The 19737-nt window shown below is 49.2% G+C and overlaps 2 protein-coding genes across 2 annotated transcripts in view; one reads left to right on the top strand and one right to left on the bottom strand.

Moving 5' to 3' along the window:
* Positions 1–10605, bottom strand: part of flii (FLII actin remodeling protein) — a 21586-nt gene extending 10981 nt beyond the window's left edge. The window contains exons 1-5 of the mRNA XM_084575222.1: positions 10315–10605; positions 4451–4561; positions 4146–4217; positions 1237–1317; positions 859–1106 (exon numbers count right to left, since the gene is read on the bottom strand). Of these exons, the coding sequence (XP_084431348.1) occupies positions 859–1106; positions 1237–1317; positions 4146–4217; positions 4451–4561; positions 10315–10377 (575 nt within the window). The 5' untranslated portion in view covers positions 10378–10605. The remainder of the gene's footprint in view (positions 1–858; positions 1107–1236; positions 1318–4145; positions 4218–4450; positions 4562–10314) is intronic.
* A 290-nt stretch (positions 10606–10895) lies between these two features.
* desi1a (desumoylating isopeptidase 1a) lies at positions 10896–14697 on the top strand. Its single transcript, XM_084575216.1, has 6 exons — positions 10896–11064; positions 11219–11240; positions 11351–11420; positions 12832–12941; positions 13009–13131; positions 13522–14697. The coding sequence occupies exons 1-6, from the start codon at positions 10974–10976 to the stop codon at positions 13610–13612; spliced, it is 507 nt and encodes a 168-aa protein (XP_084431342.1). The 5' UTR covers positions 10896–10973; the 3' UTR covers positions 13613–14697.
* The last annotated feature ends 5040 nt before the right edge of the window (positions 14698–19737 follow it).

The raw sequence follows: 19737 nt of genomic DNA, 5'->3' as shown, positions 1-19737 counted from the left end.
TCCTACGTTGTTTGTTCTACGTCCTATGTCCTACGTTGTTTGTTCTACGTCCTATGTCCTACGTTGTTTGTTCTACGTCCTATGTTCCATGTCCTACGTTGTTTGTTCTACGCCCTATGTTCCATGTCCTATGTCCTTAATTGTTTGTTCTACATCCTATGTTCCATGTCCTATGTCCTACGTTGTTTGTTCTACGTCCTATGTTCCATGTCCTACCTTGTTTGATCTACGTCCTATGTTCCATGTCCTACGTTGTTTGTTCTACATCCTATGTCCTACGTTGTTTGTTCTACATCCTATGTCCTACGTTGTTTGTTCTACATCCTATGTCCTACGTTGTTTGTTCTACGCCCTATGTTCCATGTCCTACGTCCTATGTTCCATGTCCTACGTTGTTTGTTCTACGTCCTATGTTCCATGCCCTATGTTGTTTGTTCTACGTCCTATGTCCTACGTTGTTTGTTCTACGCCCTATGTTCCATGTCCTACGTTGTTTGTTCTACGTCCTATGTCCTACGTTGTTTGTTCTACGTCCTATGTCCTACGTTGTTTGTTCTACGCCCTATGTTCCATGTCCTATGTCCGACGTTGTTTGTTCTACGCCCTATGTTCCATGTCCTACGTTGTTTGTTCTACGTCCTATGTTCCATGTCCTACGTTGTTTGTTCTACGTCCTATGTTCCATGTCCTACGTTGTTTGTTCTACGCCCTATGTTCCATGTCCTATGTCCGACGTTGTTTGTTCTACGTCCTATGTTCCATGTCCTACGTCCTAACTACATCCATCCTGTGGTGTCAGGGTGGGGGCTGTAACACAGCGCTAGGTGAAGGTGTGACGTGACTTCAGCCTCTTCTTACCGGAGCTGAGCGTGCATCAGAGGATTGTTGTTCAGAATGAGAGTCTGCAGGTGAACCAGGCGTCTCATCTGAGGCGGCAGACTGTCCAGCTTGTTGTCACTCAGGTCCAGGTACAGCAGGTCTGTCAGGTTGATGAACAGCTGGTTGGGGATCGAGTCAATGCCATTGTGGCTTAGATTCAGCACCAACATGTTCCTGCTATTCTCCAGCTCTCTGGGGATCTCTGACAGCTGATTGTAGCTCAGGTCCTGGAGAAGGAGCAGGTCAATGAAAACACGATGAGGCTGTGAAGTTTCATGAACTCAACGAGAGGGTCAACAGGAAGCGTTTTGAATGTTTGACTCAAAGTCAATGAATGAGTCTAAAATGACTGAGTACCAGCACAGAGAGGTCATCTAGCCGAAAGATGTCTTCTGGGACTCCAGAGTTCTTCAGGTTGTTGGCTCTGGCTACCACCGCCTACACACACACACACACACACACACACACACATTACAGTCTGATACAGAAACAGGTCAGGACGGTTGGACCAGAATCCGCCACAGGAACCTGAGAAACCACTGGATTGTAATCAGCAGAACCAGCTGTAAATATTATCAGTGTTGCACATGGCTTAGTTTAGTTAACACGGGTCAGATAGTTTAGTTAACACGTGTCAGATAGAGTTTAGTTAACACGGGTCAGATAGTTTAGTTAACACGGGTCAGAGTTTAGTTAACACGGGTCGGTCAGTTTAGTTAACACGGGTCGGTCAGTTTAGTTAACACGGGTCAGATAGTTTAGTTAACACGGGTCAGATAGTTTAGTTAACACGGGTCAGAGTTTAGTTAACACGGGTCGGTCAGTTTAGTTAACACGGGTCGGTCAGTTTAGTTAACACGGGTCAGATAGTTTAGTTAACACGTGTCGGTCAGTTTAGTTAACACGTGTCGGTCAGTTTAGTTAACACAGGTCAGATAGAGTTTAGTTAACACGGGTCGGTCAGTTTAGTTAACACAGGTCGGTCAGTTTAGTTAACACAGGTCAGATAGAGTTTAGTTAACACGGGTCAGATAGAGTTTAGTTAACACGGTTCGGTCAGTTTAGTTAACACAGGTCGGTCAGTTTAGTTAACACAGGTCAGATAGAGTTTAGTTAACACGTGTCGGTCAGTTTAGTTAACACAGGTCGGTCAGTTTAGTTAACACAGGTCAGATAGAGTTTAGTTAACACGGGTCGGTCAGTTTAGTTAACACAGGTCGGTCAGTTTAGTTAACACAGGTCAGATAGAGTTTAGTTAACACGGGTCAGATAGAGTTTAGTTAACACGGTTCGGTCAGTTTAGTTAACACAGGTCGGTCAGTTTAGTTAACACAGGTCAGATAGAGTTTAGTTAACACGTGTCGGTCAGTTTAGTTAACACAGGTCGGTCAGTTTAGTTAACACAGGTCGGTCAGTTTAGTTAACACAGGTCAGATAGAGTTTAGTTAACACGTGTCGGTCAGTTTAGTTAACACAGGTCGGTCAGTTTAGTTAACACAGGTCAGATAGAGTTTAGTTAACACGGGTCGGTCAGTTTAGTTAACACAGGTCGGTCAGTTTAGTTAACACAGGTCAGATAGAGTTTAGTTAACACGGGTCAGATAGAGTTTAGTTAACACGGTTCGGTCAGTTTAGTTAACACAGGTCGGTCAGTTTAGTTAACACAGGTCAGATAGAGTTTAGTTAACACGTGTCGGTCAGTTTAGTTAACACAGGTCGGTCAGTTTAGTTAACACGGGTCAGATAGAGTTTAGTTAACACGGGTCGGTCAGTTTAGTTAACACAGGTCAGATAGAGTTTAGTTAACACAGGTCAGATAGAGTTTAGTTAACACGTGTCGGTCAGTTTAGTTAACACAGGTCGGTCAGTTTAGTTAACACAGGTCGGTCAGTTTAGTTAACACGGGTCAGATAGAGTTTAGTTAACACGGGTCGGTCAGTTTAGTTAACACAGGTCAGATAGAGTTTAGTTAACACGGGTCAGATAGAGTTTAGTTAACACGGGTCAGATAGAGTTTAGTTAACACGGGTCGGTCAGTTTAGTTAACACGGGTCAGATAGAGTTTAGTTAACACGGGTCGGTCAGTTTAGTTAACACAGGTCAGATAGAGTTTAGTTAACACGGGTCAGATAGAGTTTAGTTAACACGGGTCAGATAGAGTTTAGTTAACACGGGTCGGTCAGTTTAGTTAACACGGGTCAGATAGAGTTTAGTTAACACGGGTCGGTCAGTTTAGTTAACACAGGTCAGATAGAGTTTAGTTAACACGGGTCAGATAGAGTTTAGTTAACACGGGTCAGATAGAGTTTAGTTAACACAGGTCGGTCAGTTTAGTTAACACAGGTCGGTCAGTTTAGTTAACACGGGTCAGATAGAGTTTAGTTAACACGTGTCGGTCAGTTTAGTTAACACAGGTCGGTCAGTTTAGTTAACACAGGTCAGATAGAGTTTAGTTAACACGTGTCGGTCAGTTTAGTTAACACAGGTCGGTCAGTTTAGTTAACACGGGTCAGATAGAGTTTAGTTAACACGGGTCGGTCAGTTTAGTTAACACAGGTCAGATAGAGTTTAGTTAACACGGGTCAGATAGAGTTTAGTTAACACGGGTCAGATAGAGTTTAGTTAACACGGGTCGGTCAGTTTAGTTAACACGGGTCAGTCAGTTTAGTTAACACAGGTCAGATAGAGTTTAGTTAACACGGGTCAGATAGAGTTTAGTTAACACGTGTCAGATAGAGTTTAGTTAACACGGGTCGGTCAGTTTAGTTAACACGGGTCAGATAGAGTTTAGTTAACACGGGTCGGTCAGTTTAGTTAACACAGGTCAGATAGAGTTTAGTTAACACGGGTCAGATAGAGTTTAGTTAACACGGGTCAGATAGAGTTTAGTTAACACGGTTCGGTCAGTTTAGTTAACACAGGTCGGTCAGTTTAGTTAACACAGGTCAGATAGAGTTTAGTTAACACGTGTCGGTCAGTTTAGTTAACACGTGTCGGTCAGTTTAGTTAACACAGGTCAGATAGAGTTTAGTTAACACGGGTCAGATAGAGTTTAGTTAACACGGGTCAGATAGAGTTTAGTTAACACGTGTCGGTCAGTTTAGTTAACACAGGTCGGTCAGTTTAGTTAACACAGGTCAGATAGAGTTTAGTTAACACGGGTCGGTCAGTTTAGTTAACACGGGTCGGTCAGTTTAGTTAACACGGGCCAGATAGTTTAGTTAACACGTGTCGGTCAGTTTAGTTAACACGGGTCGGTCAGTTACCCTCAGGTTCGGTAAGCTGGACAGTTCTCCATGTAAGGTGGTCAGGCTGTTGTGACTCACTGACAGATGCTCCTGTGGGACAAGAAACAGATCATGAATAAGATAATCAGAGGTTTATAAGAATGAATCAGCTGATGTGATCTCTCAGTTCCCTGAGATTAAAACCACTGTCTTTAATAATACAACCACAAAAAAACCTGAATAAAAATATGTCAAATAAATGGTAGAAAATGGTTAGACAAATAAAACGGACATAAAAGTTGTGAATGAGTGTGTTGGTGTGTAGAGGTGCTATAACATCTCACCAGCTTCTGCAGAGAGGCCAGCTCCTCTGGGAGGTAACACAGTCCTGTCCTGTTGAGCTTCAACCATCGCAGGCTGCTCATACACTTAACGTGTTCAGGGAAGTAGCCGCCCTGGACAGACAGAGACAGAAAGAAAGGACAACGGGGACAATAAGAACGAGGACAACGGTCAGGACAATAAGAACGAGGACAACGGTCAGGACAATAAGAACGAGGACAACGGTCAGGACAATAAGAACGAGGACAATAAGAACGAGGACAACGGTCAGGACAATAAGAACGAGCTGAACGACTGAACCTGTAAATATGAACAGACAACCTAAGATGTGATCAGAGTGATCAGAGTGATCAGAGCTCATCAGAGCTCATCAGAGCTCATCAGAGTGATCAGAGTGATCAGAGCTCATCAGAGCTCATCAGAGTGATCAGAGTGATCAGAGTGATCAGAGCTCATCAGAGTGATCAGAGTGATCAGAGCTCATCAGAGCTCATCAGAGCTCATCAGAGTGATCAGAGCTCATCAGAGCTCATCAGAGTGATCAGAGTGATCAGAGTGATCAGAGCTCATCAGAGTGATCAGAGTGATCAGAGTGATCAGAGTGATCAGAGCTCATCAGAGCTGATCAGAGCTCATCAGAGCTCATCAGAGCTCATCAGAGTGATCAGAGCTCATCAGAGCTCATCAGAGTGATCAGAGTGATCAGAGTGATCAGAGCTCATCAGAGTGATCAGAGTGATCAGAGCTCATCAGAGCTCATCAGAGCTCATCAGAGCTCATCAGAGTGATCAGAGCTCATCAGAGCTCATCAGAGTGATCAGAGTGATCAGAGCTCATCAGAGTGATCAGAGTGATCAGAGCTCATCAGAGCTGATCAGAGCTCATCAGAGCTCATCAGAGCTCATCAGAGTGATCAGAGTGATCAGAGCTCATCAGAGTGATCAGAGTGATCAGAGCTCATCAGAGTGATCAGAGTGATCAGAGTGATCAGAGCGATCAGAGCTCATCAGAGCTCATCAGAGTGATCAGAGTGATCAGAGCTCATCAGAGCTCATCAGAGTGATCAGAGCTCATCAGAGCTCATCAGAGCTCATCAGAGCTCATCAGAGTGATCAGAGCGATCAGAGCTCATCAGAGCTCATCAGAGCTCATCAGAGTGATCAGAGTGATCAGAGCTCATCAGAGCTCATCAGAGTGATCAGAGTGATCAGAGTGATCAGAGCTCATCAGAGTGATCAGAGCTCATCAGAGTGATCAGAGTGATCAGAGCTCATACCTCCACACTCTGAATCTGTTTCTATCCAAAAGCAATAAGCAGCTCAACGCTGGAGACTTTGGGCTGAGCAACGTCAATGTGCAACATCTGATCAATACACACACACACACACACACACACACACACACACACACACAGGTTACACACACACCTGATGTCTGACCTGGCATGTGGACGTTACTTAGACACCCTAACCCTAACCCAGTGGGAACCAGTTCATCAATGACTGATGTTTTGGTTTAAACACATACACTGATCAGCCACAACATTATGACCACTGACAGGAGACAGTTCAGTGTTCTGCTGGGAAACTTCTGGACCTGGATGTTACTGAGACATGTAGCCCCCACCTAGACCAGACCAGACCAGACCAGGCACCCCCACCTAGACCAGACCAGACCAGACCAGACCAGGCACCCCCACCTAGACCAGACCAGACCAGACCAGACCAGGCACCCCCACCTAGACCAGACCAGACCAGACCAGACCAGACACCCCCACCTAGACCAGACCAGACCAGACCAGACCAGACCAGGCACCCCCACCTAGACCAGACCAGACCAGACACCCCACCTAGACCAGACCAGACCAGACCAGACCAGGCACCCCCACCTAGACCAGACTAGACCAGACCAGACCAGACACCCCACCTAGACCAGACCAGACCAGACACCCCACCTAGACCAGACCAGACCAGACCAGACCAGACCAGACCAGACACCCCCACCTAGACCAGACACCCCACCTAGACCAGACCAGACCAGACCAGACCAGGCACCCCCACCTAGACCAGACCAGGCACCCCCACCTAGACCAGACCAGACCAGGCACCCCCACCTAGACCAGACCAGACACCCCCACCTAGACCAGACCAGGCAACCCCACCTAGACCAAACCAGACCAGACCAGACCAGGCACCCCCACCTAGACCAGACCAGACCAGACCAGGCACCCCCACCTAGACCAGACCAGGCACCCCCCACCTAGACCAGACCAGACCAGACCAGACCAGGCACCCCCACCTAGACCAGATCAGGCACCCCCACCTAGACCAGATCAGGCACCCCCACCTAGACCAGACCAGACCAGACCAGGCACCCCCACCTAGACCAGACCAGGCACCCCCACCTAGACCAGACCAGACCAGACCAGACCAGGCACCCCCACCTAGACCAGATCAGGCACCCCCACCTAGACCAGACCAGACCAGACCAGACCAGGCACCCCCACCTAGACCAGACCAGGCACCCCCACCTAGACCAGACCAGACCAGACCAGGCACCCCCACCTAGACCAGACCAGGCACCCCCACCTAGACCAGACCAGACCAGGCACCCCCACCTAGACCAGACCAGACACCCCCACCTAGACCAGACCAGGCACCCCCACCTAGACCAGACCAGACCAGGCACCCCCACCTAGACCAGACCAGACCAGGCACCCCACCTAGACCAGACCAGGCACCCCCACCTAGACCAGACCAGACTAGGCACCCCCACCTAGACCAGACCAGACACCCCCACCTAGACCAGACCAGGCAACCCCACCTAGACCAAACCAGACCAGACCAGACCAGGCACCCCCACCTAGACCAGACCAGACCAGACCAGGCACCCCCACCTAGACCAGACCAGGCACCCCCCACCTAGACCAGACCAGACCAGACCAGGCACCCCCACCTAGACCAGATCAGGCACCCCCACCTAGACCAGACCAGGCACCCCCACCTAGACCAGACCAGACCAGACCAGACCAGGCACCCCCACCTAGACCAGACCAGGCACCCCCACCTAGACCAGACCAGACCAGACCAGGCACCCAGACCAGACACCCCCACCTAGACCAGACCAGGCAACCCCACCTAGACCAAACCAGACCAGACCAGACCAGGCACCCCCACCTAGACCAGACCAGACCAGACCAGGCACCCCCCACCTAGACCAGACCAGACCAGACCAGACCAGGCACCCCCACCTAGACCAGATCAGGCACCCCCACCTAGACCAGACCAGACACCCCCACCTAGACCAGATCAGGCAACCCCACCTAGACCAAACCAGACCAGACCAGACCAGACACCCCCACCTAGACCAGATCAGGCAACCCCACCTAGACCAGACCAGACCAGACCAGGCACCCCCACCTAGACCAGATCAGGCAACCCCACCTAGACCAAACCAGACCAGACCAGACCAGGCACCCCCACCTAGACCAGACCAGGCACCCCCCACCTAGACCAGACCAGACCAGACCAGGCACCCCCACCTAGACCAGATCAGGCACCCCCACCTAGACCAGACCAGACCAGACCAGGCACCCCCACCTAGACCAGACCAGGCACCCCCACCTAGACCAGACCAGACCAGACCAGACCAGGCACCCCCACCTAGACCAGATCAGGCACCCCCACCTAGAGCAGACCAGACCAGACCAGGCACCCCCACCTAGACCAGACCAGGCACCCCCACCTAGACCAGACCAGACCAGACCAGACCAGGCACCCCCACCTAGACCAGACCAGACCAGGCACCCCCACCTAGACCAGACCAGGCACCCCCACCTAGACCAGACCAGACCAGACCAGACCAGGCACCCCCACCTAGACCAGACCAGACACCCCCACCTAGACCAGACCAGGCACCCCCACCTAGACCAGACCAGACCAGGCACCCCACCTAGACCAGACCAGACCAGGCACCCCCACCTAGACCAGACCAGGCACCCCCACCTAGACCAGACCAGGCACCCCCACCTAGACCAGACCAGACCAGACCAGGCACCCCCACCTAGACCAGACCAGGCACCCCCACCTAGACCAGACCAGGCACCCCCACCTAGACCAGACCAGACACCCCCACCTAGACCAGACCAGGCACCCCCACCTAGACCACACCGGACCAGACCAGGCACCCCCACCTAGACCAGACCAGACACCCCACCTAGACCAGACCAGACCAGACCAGGCACCCCCACCTAGACCAGACCAGGCACCCCCCACCTAGACCAGACCAGGCACCCCCACCTAGACCAGACCAGGCACCCCCACCTAGACCAGACCAGACCAGGCACCCCCGACCTAGACCAGACCAGGCACCCCCACCTAGACCAGACCAGACACCCCCACCTAGACCAGACCGGACACCCCCACCTAGACCAGGTACATTAGAGAAACCATAGTTCCTGTTCTAAACATAGTCTCGGCTTTAGTGTCTAATAACTCAGAGATGTTGACTCGTGTTCCTAATATTTTGACATTGTAGTCAGTGGGCCAGACTATATAACAGAAACACTTTAGTGTCTAATTCAACCCAGTGACCATCATTCTGTCCCCGTTTATACGTCAACGCAACATTATTTACATTAGAACCACTTCACTAGTGTACCTAATGAAGCGGACTGGGTCTTCACTGGTGTACCTAATGAAGCGGACGGGGTCTTCACTGGTGTACCTAATGAAGCGGACGGGGTCTTCACTGGTGTACCTAATGAAGCGGACGGGGTCTTCACTGGTGTACCTAATGAAGCGGACGGGGTCTTCACTGGTGTACCTAATGAAGCGGACGGGGTCTTCACTGGTGTACCTAAGGAAGAGGCCAGGGTCTTCACTGGTGTACCTAATGAAGCGGCCAGGGTCTTCACTAGTGTACCTAAGGAAGTGGCCAGGGTCTTCACTGGTGTACCTAAGGAAGAGGCCAGGGTCTTCACTGGTGTACCTAAGGAAGTGGCCAGGGTCTTCACTGGTGTACCTAATGAAGCGGACAGGGTCTTCACTGGTGTACCTAATGAAGCGGACAGGGTCTTCACTGGTGTACCTAAGGAAGAGGCCAGGGTCTTCACTGGTGTACCTAATGAAGCGGCCAGGGTCTTCACTAGTGTACCTAAGGAAGTGGCCAGGGTCTTCACTGGTGTACCTAAGGAAGAGGCCAGGGTCTTCACTGGTGTACCTAATGAAGTGGCCAGGGTCTTCACTGGTGTACCTAATGAAGTGGCCAGGGTCTTCACTGGTGTACCTAATGAAGTGGACGGGGTCTTCACTGGTGTACCTAATGAAGTGGCCAGGGTCTTCACTGGTGTACCTAATGAAGTGGCCAGGGTACGTGACAGTAGTTCTAGTGAGCGGAAGTTCTTCCGACATTCTGATCTCCTCTGAGATAAACACGCTGATAAATAAATGCGCACTAGTTTCTGACAGAGCACCACATCAGTCTAGAGTGTGACTCAAGCAGCTCCGCCACATTATCACCAGGATCTACTTTAAACACTGACAGCGCAGACATGTTCGGACACGGAGCTCCAGCTCTGACCAACAGTCCAACTAGCTGGCTAACAAAGAGCACCCAGGTTATTAGAACAGTAAACAATCATGTCCCTCTAAATATTAACCTGTTTTCCAGAAACCGAAGGCGTTGGCGGCCGAGTTTAGAGCAGCGGACTGAGACTTTCTGACAACTGGCTAACGCCCAATGCTAGTCAGGCTAAGCTAATGTTGTAGCTCCGCCTTTAGCCGTTGGGTCCTATTCAGCATTAGTAACACTAAGATGTTAAACAGCTGAGGGTATAAAATCAAGAGATAATGTTAAAAGTTCTTACTTTGAAGTCGTTTCCACTGAGGTCTACCCCCCTGATGAAGGGAAGGACTCCGGTAGCAGCCATTTCTGACCAGTTGATGTCAGCTGCTCAAACCTCTGCGTCTATTTCAGTCACAGCGACGTAAGCGCGACACTTTTCTTCTTCTTCTGTTGTTTATTTAAACACTGCCGGTCCGCCAGCGTCTCCGACTCACTACCGCCACCCACTGTTTCAGACATGAACCACATCATCAGATCACCGCCCAGCCATGTGTCCCACATTTAGCCACATTTATATAATATGGCTAAAACGTATTATTTTCTTCGTTTTTACGTGGTCTTGACAGGATCGTAGTCATCTCCTTATTTAATAAATCATCTTATTCCGACTCCATAAACCGCAGTCAGCCGTTATAATTAAATTCTGTCAAGTCATTCACGGACAGCGACAGTAAAACCGGAAAAGATACAAGTTTCCTTCAAAATAAAGTTATTCCCCAATAAATCTTTCAAAGTTGTATTGATGAGTCTTAATAAAACGTTTTATTTTGAAAGCATCTAAAAAGGAAGTGCTCAGTTATCTCTCCGCGGTGACATCATTCTTCCTGTCCAGTCCCTCCCGGTCAGCTGTGCCGTCTGTAGCTTAGCTAGCTAGCGGAGAAAGAACATTTAGTTTGAATTATGGATAAAAACGCAGCGCGGTACAACGTCCAGCTTTATATTTATGACCTGTCCAGAGGAATGGCCCGCAGCCTCAGCCCCGTCATGCTAGGTGAGTAGCATTCAGCGCTAATAACGATCAATAAACCGACAGACGGAGGTTATTAATCAGCTGTTCCAGTGCTGTGGGTAAATATAAGGTCTGATATTTATGTTAGCATGTTAGCATGTTAGCATCACCTGCTGCTGGTCTGTTTGTGTTGCAGGGAAGCAGCTGGATGGTATCTGGTATGTCTGACCTCCCTGACCAATTACAAGTCTTTATGTTCTGATTAATAACATGTCACCTGGTCAGTGCTGTCCCATCACCTGTCCTAACTCAGGTGTTTGTCCTCCAGGCACACGGCCATCGTAGCCTATGGAGATGAGTTCTTCTTTGGAGGGGAGGGGATCTCCAGCTGTTCACCGGTAACAACACACTCTGCTTCACTAGATTCATCAAACCCTCACACTCACACACACACACACACACACACACACACACACCTGATCACACACCTGATCACACACCTGATCACACACACTAGTTACACTCACACACCTGATCACACACCTGATCACACACCTGATCACTCTCACACCTGATCACACACCTGATCACACACCTGATCACTCTCACACCTGATCACACACCTGATCACTCTCACACCTGATCACACACCTGATCACTCTCACACCTGATCACACACCTGATCACTCACCTGATCACTCTCACACCTGATCACACACCTGATCACTCTCACACCTGATCACACACCTGATCACTCACCTGATCACTCTCACACCTGATCACACACCTGATCACTCTCACACCTGATCACACACCTGATCACACACCTGATCACTCACCTGATCACTCTCACACCTGATCACACACCTGATCACTCTCACACCTGATCACACACCTGATCACTCTCAAACCTGATCACACACCTGATCACACCTGATCACTCACCTGATCACACACCTGATCACTCTCACACCTGATCACTCTCACACCTGATCACACCTGATCACACACCTGATCACTCACCTGATCACTCTCACACCTGATCACACACCTGATCACACCTGATCACACCTGATCACTCACACACCTGATCACACACCTGATCACACACCTGATCACTCACACACCTGATCACACCTGATCACTCACACACCTGATCACACACCTGATCACTCACCTGATCACTCTCACACCTGATCACACACCTGATCACACCTGATCACACACCTGATCACTCTCACACCTGATCACACACCTGATCACACCTGATCACACACCTGATCACTCTCACACCTGATCACACACCTGATCACACCTGATCACACACCTGATCACTCTCACACCTGATCACACCTGATCACACCTGATCACACCTGATCACTCACACACCTGATCACACACCTGATCACACACCTGATCACTCTCACACCTGATCACACCTGATCACACACCTGATCACACCTGATCACACACCTGATCACTCTCACACCTGATCACACACCTGATCACTCTCACACCTGATCACTCTCACACCTGATCACACACCTGATCACACCTGATCACTCACCTGATCACTCTCACACCTGATCACACCTGATCACTCTCACACCTGATCACACCTGATCACTCTCACACTCTCACACCTGATCACACACCTGATCACTCTCACACCTGATCACACATCATTACTTCCTCCACAGAACTTGAACATGATTCGAACCTGTACGAGTCGTAATTGTTCAACTACAGTTCAGATTCTTTTAGTGTTTTTTCAGACGTCTCATTTTTAAGACCTGTGTTGTGGGACAGGGTGGGACGATGCTGGGACCTCCAGACACGGTGGTGGAGCTGGGAGAGACCGAAGTGTCCGAGGAGATCTTCATGGATTACCTGTCGTCTCTGGGAGAGAGCAGCTACAGGTGAACCAGCTCTTCAGACCTCGGACAGGAAGCATTCTGGTTGTTAACGTCTGTGTCTTGTGTTCAGGGGGGACCGCTATCGTCTGTTTGAACACAACTGCAACACCTTCACCAACGAGGTGGCTCAGTTCCTGACCGGCCGCTCCATCCCGTCCTACATCACTGACCTCCCGTCTGAAGTCCTCTCCACGTGAGTCTGACTCTGATGTTGACCTTCAGAGTAACTCGTTATGTTACAGGTTAACTAACGAGGTCAGCCTGAGGAGTTTAGCGTCCATCTGTGTTTTGAAGGTAGACGCAGCAGAGACGTCATAGTTTATGACAAGGAGCAGCATCACACTGACAAGGAGCTGATGACTTTTCTCACAGAGAGTTGACAACAAAGTTAAAAAATAAGAAATTAGATTAACTGAGACACCAGGTGAGACGTGTTGAGTGTCCTCCTCAGGTCTTGAACCAGAGAGAGAATGTTTCTGTGGAGCTGCTCATAGTGGACCATATGTCATGTAAATGTGTTTCTAGCCTGTAGGTCTCAAACCGTTTCAGTTTTAAATGTCTGATGTGTTGTCTTCGTGTTCAGGCCGTTCGGACAGATCCTGCGACCCATCCTGGACTCCATTCACATCGCTCCTCCAGGAGGAAACGTCATCAATGGAGGGAGGAACGTCTAAAACTCTCGAGTCACTGTAGTCACTCAGACGTCTCACACTCGTTGGGTTCTGTTCTTTATTTCTGTAAATATTCTGCTGCCTTCAGATGCTGTCCTGTCTATAGTGGCCACATGAACAGCGCCCTCTGGTGGTCTGATTATCATGTAGTAAAATTAAACTCTCCATCCACCTCCTCTGCAAACATCACTCATCATTAAAGAAAGTTTAAAGGTGTGAAAACCAGCAGAGGGCGCCGCTCACGTGAACACAGTGAACAGAACAGCATTTGAAGTCAGTGTGGTTTTAACAGAGTGTATTTAAATGTTGTATAGAAGAGAGAATGAGACATCAGAGCTGCTTTATTTTAATGAAAAGAGTATTTTCTTGTTGCCGAGAGTCTGACTGACTACGGTGGATTTAATCTGAGTCGACAATGTATTGATATAGTTTATTGATTATCAGTGGATGCAGGTTGATGCTCAATCAATCTTTTATATTTTTAGTTACTGCAGTTTATTTCTGTGTCGTATTCCTTTAGACCAGTCATTTTGACACTCGGCAGGTTTACAGCAGGTCTGAGATCAGCTCCCAGTCAGGAAAGCTACTGCTCTGTTTCTGTAGACACATGTGAAGATGTTCCAGATGCCATACGTCCTAAAAACCTGCTCAGTCCTTTAAACCAGAGTGTGTTTGACTCTCAGCACCTCTGTGCCTTCACACCCCTTAGCTTCAGCCGCTCTCTTCCTTAAGCTGTTGAAGCTTCATCAAACAGCCTCATCACATGTTGAAGGATGAACGAAGCACAGAAAAACCAGCATAAACTCACATCCTGCAATAAACTCTGGTTTTAGATTTTAGAAGTTTAGATCTGAGATGATTCCTGATAACTGACATGTTAAATGTGAACAGATGATTACGACTTGATGTCTTGATTGAAGCGTTGCAGATATATTTATGCTTATTGTTTGTGTAACTGTTGTTCTTTTGTAATTCTACACATAAAGCCATGGACTTCACATGTTATCGTCCTGTGTCTTTAATGTGTCCCCTGTCTCTGCTTCTTGAGACTAAACCTATAAACACGGTCAAAGTAAAAACTTAGTAAACAGATGTAAACACTTCACACATTCATGCTCTACTACCTTTTGAAGAATCTAATATCAATCATATTATATATACATGTGTTCAGTCATAGTTATGATGCCTTCAGTGAGAATCTACAACGTAAATAATCATGAAAATAAAGATAAAATATTAAATAAGAGGGTGTGTCCAAACTTTTGACTGGTAGTGTACATCAGTAAATGGAACTGAAGTTTCATTTTCAGAGTTCCATGAACACAACCAAGACTGAACTACAGGACATGTCTCCATAGAGACACTGGAAAGACACAGAGGACAATTCAGAACAATGAGGCAATAAGTTGGTGGAGAGGACTGGAGCCGTCAACACGACGTTGTTTCAGACGAGACTTTCATTAGAAGAAGAGAAACGGATGAAATAAAACAGTTTAATGTGTGTTTACTGAAGAGGTTGAATGAACTCTGGCTGCCTTGACGTTTAAATGAAACTATCTCATCCTCAGTTCTTCAGGCGTCCACATGGAGACACTGTTGTTCTGATGATGAACCAGAGAAGAATCACATTTAAAGACAAACGACACATTTTAATGCTTCAAGTCATGTGACCTGCAAACAAGATGATGTCCTCACCTGTCACCTGGAGTCCAGGAGTCCTCTCCTTGTTGACCTGAGCCTCCACCTCCTTGTTGACCTGAGCCTCCTCCTCCTTGTTGACCTGAGCCTCCGCCTCCTCCTCCTTGATGACCTGAGCCTCCGCCTCCTCCTCCTTGATGACCTGAGCCTCCGCCTTCACCTCCTTGTTGACCTGAGCCTCCTCCTCCTTGATGACCTGAGCCTCCGCCTCCTCCTCCTTGATGACCTGAGCCTCCGCCTTCACCTCCTTGTTGACCTGAGCCTCCGCCTCCTTGATGACCTGAGCCTCCGCCTCCTTGATGACCTGAGCCTCCGCCTCCTTGTTGACCTGAGCCTCCTCCTCCTTGTTGACCTGAGCCTCCTCCTCCTTGATGACCTGAGCCTCCTCCTCCTTGTTGACCTGAGCCTCCTCCTCCGCCTCCTTGTTGACCTGAGCCTCCACCTCCTTGTTGACCTGAGCCTCCGCCTCCACCTCCTTGATGACCTGAGCCTCCGCCTCCACCTCCTTGATGACCTGAGCCTCCGCCTCCACCTCCTTGATGACCTGAGCCTCCGCCTCCACCTCCTTGATGACCTGAGCCTCCGCCTCCACCTCCTTGATGACCTGAGCCTCCTCCTCCTTGATGACCTGAGCCTCCTCCTCCGCCTCCTTGATGACCTGAGCCTCCGCCTCCTTGTTGACCTGAGCCTCCTCCTCCTTGTTGACCTGAGCCTCCTCCTCCTTGTTGACCTGAGCCTCCACCTCCTTGTTGAACTGAGCCTCCTCCTTGTTGACCTTGCTCCTCCTCCTCCTTGTCGATCTGAGCCTCCTCCTTGTTGACCTTGCTCCTCCTCCTCCTTGTTGATCTGAGCCTCCTCCTTGTTGACCTTGCTCCTCCTCCTTGTTGAACCAGGCCTCCTCCTCTTTGATGACCTGAGCCTCCTCCCCCTTGTTGACCTTGCTCCTCCTCCTTGCTGATCTTGGCCTCCTCCTTGATGACCTGAGCCTCCTCCTTGTTGACCTGTGCCTTCTCCTTGTTGACCTTGCTCCTCCTCCTCCTCCTTGTCGATCTGAGCCTCCTCCTTGTTGACCTTGCTCCTCCTCCTTGTTGACCTTGCTCCTCCTCCTCCTTGATGACCTGAGCCTCCTCCTTGTTGAACTGTGCCTTCTCCTTGTTGACCTTGCTCCTCCTCCTCCTTGTCGATCTGAGCCTCCTCCTTGTTGACCTTGCTCCTCCTCCTTGTTGACCTTGCTCCTCCTCCTTGTTGACCTTGCTCCTCCTCCTCCTTGTTGATCTGAGCCTCCTCCTTGTTGACCTTGCTCCTCCTCCTTGTTGAACCAGGCCTCCTCCTCTTTGATGACCTGAGCCTCCTCCTCTTTGATGACCTGAGCCTCCTCCTCTTTGATGACCTGAGCCTCCTCCTTGTTGAACTGAGCCTCCTCCTTGTTGACCTTGCTCCTCCTCCTTGTTGAACCAGGCCTCCTCCTCTTTGATGACCTGAGCCTCCTCCTCTTTGATGACCTGAGCCTCCTCCTCGTTGAACTGAGCCTCCTCCTTGTTGACCTTGCTCCTCCTCATCCTTGTCGATCTGAGCCTCCTCCTTGTTGACCTTGCTCCTCCTCCTCCTTGTTGATCTGAGCCTCCTCCTTGTTGACCTTGCTCCTCCTCCTTGTTGAACCAGGCCTCCTCCTCTTTGATGACCTGAGCCTCCTCCCCCTTGCTGATCTTGGCCTCCTCCTTGATGACCTGAGCCTCCTCCTTGTTGAACTGTGCCTCCTCCTTGTTGACCTTGCTCCTCCTCCTCCTTGTTGATCTGAGCCTCCTCCTTGTTGACCTTGCTCCTCCTCCTTGTTGACCTGAGCCTCCTCCTCCGCCTCCTTGTTGACCTGAGCCTCCTCCTCCGCCTCCTTGTTGACCTGAGCCTCCTCCTCCGCCTCCTTGGTGACCTGAGCCTCCTCCTCCTTATTGACCTGAGCCTCCTCCTCCCTGTTGACCTGAGCCTCCTCCTCCCTGTTGACCTGAGCCTCCTCCTCCTTATTGACCTGAGCCTCCTCCTCCTTGATGACCTGAGCCTCCACCTCCTTGCTGATCTTGGCCTCCTCCTTGATGACCTGAGCCTCCTCCTTGTTGACCTGAGCCTCCTCCTCCTTATTGACCTGAGCCTCCTCCTCCTTATTGACCTGAGCCTCCTCCTCCTTATTGACCTGAGCCTCCTCCTCCCTGTTGACCTGAGCCTCCTCCTCCTTATTGACCTGAGCCTCCTCCTCCTTGGTGACCTGAGCCTCCTCCTCCTTATTGACCTGAGCCTCCTCCTCCCTGTTGACCTGAGCCTCCTCCTCCCTGTTGACCTGAGCCTCCTCCTCCTTATTGACCTGAGCCTCCTCCTCCTTGATGACCTGAGCCTCCACCTCCTTGCTGATCTTGGCCTCCTCCTTGATGACCTGAGCCTCCTCCTTGTTGACCTGAGCCTCCTCCTCCTTATTGACCTGAGCCTCCTCCTCCTTATTGACCTGAGCCTCCTCCTCCCTGTTGACCTGAGCCTCCTCCTCCTTGGTGACCTGAGCCTCCTCCTCCTTGGTGACCTGAGCCTCCTCCTCCTTGTTGAACTGAGCCTCCTCCTTGTTGACCTTGCTCCTCCTCCTCCTTGTTGATCTGAGCCTCCTCCTTGTTGACCTTGCTCCTCCTCCTGTCTCCACCGTGCACTGGTCTTCTAGTTGTCGTGTCCTCAGACGCTGCAGATTATTAAAGTCACTCTTGCAAAGTCTCTGAGTTTCTTCCTGTGTTTCCAGGTGTAAATGACAGAGTTTTATGTTCGTCCTCTGATTCTCTTCCTGCCATCCTCCTCCTCCTCCTCCTCCTCCTCCTCCTCCTGTCATCTTGCTCTGTGGGCAGCCAGCTGGGACTGAACCACCAGCTGGTCAGGTCGGGTTCTGGATCACTTGGGTCATCAGCTGTTCCTGTCTGACTAGAGTCGAGGATAAGTTTCACGTTCCTGCATAAATACATATCTGCATACATAAACGGACATGTGAACTGCCCTCAAGACCGACCTTCTGCCACATCACTTACCATCCGACGCCTTCCTGGGACGTCCTTGGGTTGTCCCATCTTATAAGTGTCAGCGAGTGTGTGGTCTTGGTTGTATTCTGTTGTGGGGGCTTAACTCTTGTGGAATGCCAACGTTGTGTGTCCATTGTTCTGGGCTCCACAACTTTCAGAAGGTTCAGATGTGTTCAGATTTGGTTAGGGTTAACCCTTTATGGGGTTAAGGGGTAGGACGTTTCATCCTATTTTGAACTTCAAGCCACCTCCATTGAATGAATCCGGACTACTGCCACCTGCTGGTATGAAGAGTTACTTCCTCTCAGGTGTAGAACGGATGTAGCAGCTGGTCGGCGGCTTTAGTCTGTCTGGTGTGTTCAAGTTCAGCTTTTTGTTCTGGGTTAGATGTCTCAGTCTCGGTTTGGTCCCAGCAATGCTCTCTGCTTCCCATAAGAATAATAGAAGCTTAGTCATCACAGACGTTCCAGGTCACTGTTGGTCCATCTGCTGCAGTTAGAAGGTTGATGCTGCATGTTACAGTCTGAAGGAATAGTTTTTATTAGGGGTCCACCCTATTGATTTTGTTGCAATTTTTATTATTATTATTATTATTATTCGCCTTCGCTTTTTTCTTTTTCCCTAAAAGTGTCTGCTCAGGACAAACTGCAAAGACCAAAGGCATCAAACCTGGTAACTTGGTAGAAGTCCTAGCATGTCACTTTTCCAAGGTGTCAATACACATGCCTGCAGCTAGGTGGCGCTATAATAAGCCAATTTACGTTTTGGCTCATATCTCGACAACCGTGTGCCTTAGAAACAAAATTCTTTCTCCCTCGGATTCCTTAGATAGCCCTGGTTCTAATGGACTAGGCCACGCCCATTTCTGCCTGCCATTTTTTCCGCCATTTTGAAACATTTGCACCTCAAAGCCAAATCAACTCCTTCTAGCCTGTTCATCCAACTCTCACCAGACTTAGCGTGTATCATTTATGGACAAAGATAATGAAAAATTCTCTAAAGAACTTTAGCAGAGTTATTGATTACAAAGTTAATGGATAATTAATTTTTATGGCGTGCAACAGTATAACTCCAAAGCTAATATTTTGTGAAGTATATACCCAAACTTAATCAAACTTCAGATCACTGATAATAATGTGATTTTGTATCGGCATACACAATCTGTAACATATTGTGTAGATGCCCATCAAGTTGGTGACATTACGTCAACAGGGGGCGCTACAGGTGACACAGAAACATTTCATATGACTTTAAGGCCTATAACTTTTGAAGTATTCACCCAATCCTTAAGAAACTTAGCGACCGTCATTGTAATAATATGCTTGCGTACAATCACGCCAAGTTTCGTGGAATTCGGGCTGTAGGGGGCGCTACAACAACTACATGTTT

The sequence above is a fragment of the Chelon labrosus genome (genome assembly GCF_963514085.1).
Source record: "Chelon labrosus genome assembly, contig: SCAFFOLD_90, whole genome shotgun sequence".
Taxonomy (NCBI): domain Eukaryota; kingdom Metazoa; phylum Chordata; class Actinopteri; order Mugiliformes; family Mugilidae; genus Chelon; species Chelon labrosus.
The sequence above is the reverse complement of the archived record's forward strand: the minus strand, read 5'-3'. Positions and strand labels throughout refer to the sequence as shown.